The 5,557-nt window shown below is 35.0% G+C and overlaps 1 protein-coding gene across 1 annotated transcript; it reads left to right on the top strand.

Annotated features, from left to right (window-relative positions):
• Window positions 1-544: 544 nt before the first annotated feature.
• Window positions 545-1,559, top strand: LOC137628991 (uncharacterized). Its single transcript, XM_068360244.1, has one exon. The coding sequence runs from the start codon at window positions 725-727 to the stop codon at window positions 1,391-1,393; it is 669 nt and encodes a 222-aa protein (XP_068216345.1). The 5' UTR covers window positions 545-724; the 3' UTR covers window positions 1,394-1,559.
• The last annotated feature ends 3,998 nt before the right edge of the window (window positions 1,560-5,557 follow it).

The raw sequence follows: 5,557 nt of genomic DNA, 5'->3' as shown, positions 1-5,557 counted from the left end.
CCCCTAGTGCACGAACACTCCTGTCTTCTTTATTTCTGAACAAGAGTACCAACCTTGCTAGTTAGAATAATTTTAAACATTAATGTTGTTTCATAATAATGGTGTGATTTATATTATATTTCAGATATTCCGAACTTGATAGTCCGACATTACTGAAAATCCATGGGCAATTCTTTCTTCAGTCAAAAAAAAAGTTACTTTTTCAATTTCCTCCTTACAGTATAGAATCAGTGATTATTTTGATGCTTCTATTGTTACCATATTGCCGAACTTAAATATACTGGATCCTCCTTTTTCTTTTCTTATGTGTCGATATCCCTGCCAAATACATAACAACAGAATTCATTCCTTTACCTCTAAGATGGTATTAAAAAAAAATATTTTTGTACAAATTATTGATGTATATTTCAAGTACCATACTGGATGTTACAGATATGTATTTCAGTATTTACAAGCAAAAATACGCTGATTTATATCACGGTGAATATTACCATACTGTATGGCATCAGCCAAAAAAAAAAAAAAAAATACATGGTAGCTTCATCTGAGGGGTGGAAGAGGGAAGAGGGAGGGAAGGGGGAGATACCCTCTACTTTCACGCCCTCAGTGGCGATCACTATAAAAGGATAAGGTCAAGCGCTTCTTCCTCACAATCTCGTGGAAACCATCACCCCACAAGGACTGATTCTGCTCCTCCCCAAAAGTACCAGCCAGTAAAACAGCCATGCTTCGAGTGCTGGTCCTCTTCGGCCTCCTTGGCTTAACCCTCGCCGATGGCTACGGACACAAAACTCAAACCTGCGTTCCTCGGCTCTTCACGACAACGATCACGAATTCCAGAGTCTCAACAGCCTACCTGACCATCACCGAATATGACCAACGAAAACTCGTGACAAACATCGACATCACCAAACACGACGTTCGGACCGTGCCCGCCACGAATTACATCACCGTCTTCGTAACAGCCGCTCCAATCCTGAGCACCGTCACGTCCTTCATCACGCAGCCTTTGTACAAGAGCAGCGAGGTGCTCCTCTACAACACAGTCTTCGTTACGCAAACAAAAGAGGTGGTCCTGACGGAGGTCGAGACGAAAACGCAGCACGTTACGCAGACGGGTATTGCTATCACCACTGTCACCTTGCACAAGACCATAGAGACGAAACAGACCGCCCTTCTAGACAGAGACATCACCACAACTGTCTCTAAATTCGTGACATCCACAATCTTCAAAAAAGTCCTTCTGACCAAAACATCGTATTTGCGAAATCCTGTAGTGCAACGGAACACACATACAGTCTTCGTCACTAAACCAGTGGAATTTACAACCACCACTACACAAAGGCAATACGTCACTAGTTGCTATTTACCCAAAGTTACATATGATCACTAAATCACTGTTACCAGTCCAGGAAAATCTTGTACTTATGAAAAACCTTATCTATAAATATTTAAGTCTATTTATTCGTAACCTGACAAAGGTACCCTTCATTTTATTTTCTCATTTCATTTACTGCTTTGTTATGTTTGATTTAGTTCAAATAAAGGTTGCAAAATAGTGTCTGGCTATAATTTTATACTTGGAGGGGGTTATATGGTAGAGATCTTGAGACTAAAATTTTATAATACAAAAACAAACCATAGTAAAAATCCTAATCATATATAAAAACCATTTACCTACTTGAAAGAACCAAACATTAATTAACATCAAATATACACTTAGCTCAGAATAAAAACATAAGTCAAAGTTAAACTGGCCGAGTCGGATTATTTTCCTTAATGCTTCGAATATATGAAATGTTATGCCATAATGACTATAATCAACTTCCACTTTTCATACAGCTGCTTTTCCCAGACTTCCATAAACTTTCCCCTTTTAAGATTTTTCATAATTCTGATTATTTTACATCCTTTACATTCAGATCTTCCCCGACAGTACTATCCTGTTCGTAACACTAGCTATCCAGTTAATTCCACTAGTCAGGCCTTCTCCATCATGAGGCTCAATACTACACAGTATTCTAGAAGTTTTATTCCAGCTGTGACCATGTTGTGTAATTATCGTCCTAATCGGGTAGTTAATCAGTAGAACCTTAAAAGCAGCATATGAATTTATGTTGAATAAGCTGACTTAAGTCTCTTTTTATAGTTTATATATGAAAGATCTGTTTTTAATATTGTTATTGTCCTTAAAATATTCTATTTTAATTGTTAATTTCTTCTTATATAATTTGTTTATTTCGATAATTCCTCTCCTCACTGGGTAATTTTTCCCTGTTGGAGCTCTTTTGCTTATAGTGTCCTGCTTTTCCAGCTAGGGTTATAGCTCAGTTAATAATAATAATAATAATAATAATAATAATAATAATAATAATAATAATTTATTTCAATCCTTGTGAATAATTCTTGTCAGCAGTCATGCCAAACGATGACTATACGAACAAGTCTCATAGTAGACATGGGACTACCAGCCTCACACACTAATTATTTCAAAAGATAAGACAAAAATGGCAGTTGTCTATGGAGACATCCCCAATGAAAATATATGTTTTGAACATAAAATCTCCAAGATTTATACAATCATGGAATTACCAAGTATGCATATAACATGCCTGCTATTAACTATATTTAGCAACAGATGCAGCTTGAAGATAATTAATCCGATTGCATCTGTATACATGCACATAAAGCACATAAAAAGACACGTTAAGGCACTGTTAAAAATTTGCCGTAAAGGAGTGATATTACGGTCACCAACCCGTAAAAGATAATAACAAAGTAGGGTAAAAAATTACGGTTCCCTGTATTTGACTTTAATACGGCTGAGAACATATTCTAACGGAAAATTTCCGATTATTTTCTTTTTTAAAGTTTGGTTTAATGGTATTTAACACAAAAGTGTGAAAAAGAGGAAAATATCTGGAGATCTATATAAATGTCCACATAAACTTTCATTGCAGCCCAGAAAGATGAGTTGAATGAACAAGGAACGCTCAGAAAGCTCATTGCTTCTCGAAACTAGATATCTACGTTGGGAAGGCAAAGCTTCATTCATTTATCTGAATTTGAGATCAGAAGCCAAAAAATGCCATTATGCTTGTTATAATAGTAACATGGAGGATTGAAGTAATTTTAGCAAGAAATGACCCATAGATTTTTTATTTGCATGCCTCATGAAGCAGTTGTATCTCTTTATATTTACTATATGTTACTTTATTATTAATCAGATTTAATATATATATATATATATATATATATATATATATATATATATATATATATATATATATATATATATATATATATATATATATATATATAATACTCTCTCTTACCGAATTCATTCGTGCCAGCTCTGTACGAGTCGAATTTGACTCGTTGGGACGGTGTATATCCTTTTAATAATAATAATAATAATAATAATAATAATAATAATAATAATAATAATAATAATAATAATAATACATGGTGAAAAACAAAACTTCTCTGGTCCTGGGCAGTTGACATACTAGGGAGAGAAAGAAAACTGCGTTAATGCTACACTGGAAAACGAGTAGCATGCACTATTTATCATTCTGAAATAATTATTTATTTCTTCGTTAATTGACGCTGCGTTACCTATGTTAATATCAGTTTTCTTTTACTATTCTGGTAAAATTGATTGAAAGATTTATAAGACCATGTACCTTCCACCTTATTTATAAATAAAATAGTAGGTAAGGTTTGCTATAATCTTCATGAAGTAAGAATTTTATTTCATCTAGGGATCTTTATGCAATTTGGCAGCCCCATATCACGAATGGCAGCTCTTCACCTAGCTACCTTCTATTCGTCGCCTTTCGGGTTACAAGAAAAAAAGGGCCCTACTTATTTTTCTCTTTCGGGCCAGCTCCTTTGTTTAATCAGTGGAAGAACAAAGGGGCGTGGATAATCTGAGATGAGCTTTAGAATAAAATTCAAGTAATAAAACAACACGGTAAGTTCATAGAAGCAGAGAACCGCACACGAAAAAAAAATGATCGGGAATGGAAAAATCTCAAGCATCTTTTACTTTTGTCAGTATGGTACCTAAAATTAGCAGAAGGGTGAGGCCTTTATCTGATGTAAATCAACTAGTCTTAGTATGTGACCTAAGACGAGAGCTAATTTATACTCATTATCATCATCTCCTACGCTTATTGACGCAAAAGGCCTCGTTTAGATTTCCCCAGTCATCTCTTTCTTGAGCTTTTAAATCAATACTTCTCCATTCATCATCTCGTACTTCACGCTTCAGAGTCCTCAGCCATGTAGGCCTGGGTCTTACAACTATTCTAGTACCTTGTGGAGCCCAGTTAAAACTTTGGTGAACTAATCTCTCTTTGGGTAGTGCGAAGAGCATGCCCAAACCATCTCCATCTACCCCTCACCATAATATCATCCACATTCGCCACTCAAATTACCTCTCTTATAGTTACATTTCTAATCCTGTCCCGCATGTCTAAATTCGGGCAGAACCAAGTAAAAATTACGCCAAAAACATGCCTTATTAACTAATCTAAATGAGGTATATTATTTGTCACAGTAGAAGGCGTTATGTGGATAACCATCAGATAAGGGCAGCAATGATCTTGATATAATTTACGTAATAACATGTTTATATTATTCATAATATCAACAAATCTATTTACAGGTGTATATTTCCTCTCCTGACTTGATGAACAGATTACATGTTTGAATATTTGAGGGCAACGATACAGTTATAGCAAACACGCAGATATATACATACACACAATCACACACATATATATACAAACACTCTCTCTCTCTCTCTCTCTCTCTCTCTCTCTCTCTCTCTCTCTCTCTCTCTCTAAATATATATATATATATATATATATACATGTATATATATAATATATATATATATATATATATATATATATATATATATATATAGATATATATATATATATATATATATATATATATATATATATATATATATATATAGAGAGAGAGAGAGAGAGAGAGAGAGAGAGAGAGAGAGAGAGAGAGAGAGAGAGAGAGAGAGAGAGAGAGATGCTATTGTCTCCTCTAATAGTCTGACATATTTCAACCACGTCAATGTTTGGTCTCGACACACCACGATGATCAAAGAGACGCCACAGTCGAACGACATCGGAAAACAAACGTTTCCATTTATATGACTGAAAGGAACCTCCTCATCGTTTGCTGCCGTTTGTCTAAAACCCATTTGGCGTCATAACTGTTTATTTACTGGAGAATGACAGTGACGTCCCGATAGCGCGGATGTGAAAGGTAGCGCGAGATGGAAATTAATCGGTGTGTGCATGAGCCGAGAATTTATCCTTTATTGAATAACTTTTTTCGTTTACAGTTCTGTAGAAAAATGAAGAATTTCATTCCAGGAAAATTGTTCTGTTCAAAGAGCGGAAGTTTAGGAAAGGGGGTTTCAAATCTTTCTTAAATACTGATTTTCCGCCATCAATATTACTGATACTCTTCCGCATCAGTGCTATTTATTTATTCTATTCGACAAATTATTTACCAGCATATG

Source organism: Palaemon carinicauda, chromosome 37, assembly GCF_036898095.1.
Source record: "Palaemon carinicauda isolate YSFRI2023 chromosome 37, ASM3689809v2, whole genome shotgun sequence".
In the NCBI taxonomy this organism is placed as follows: Eukaryota; Metazoa; Arthropoda; class Malacostraca; order Decapoda; family Palaemonidae; genus Palaemon; species Palaemon carinicauda.
This window is presented reverse-complemented; position numbering and strand designations above follow the sequence as displayed.

Coding starts and splice junctions, on each gene's coding strand:
- LOC137628991 (XM_068360244.1), top strand. CDS start 725: ATGCTTCGAGTGCTGGTCCTCTTCGGCCTCCTTGGCTTAACCCTCGCC.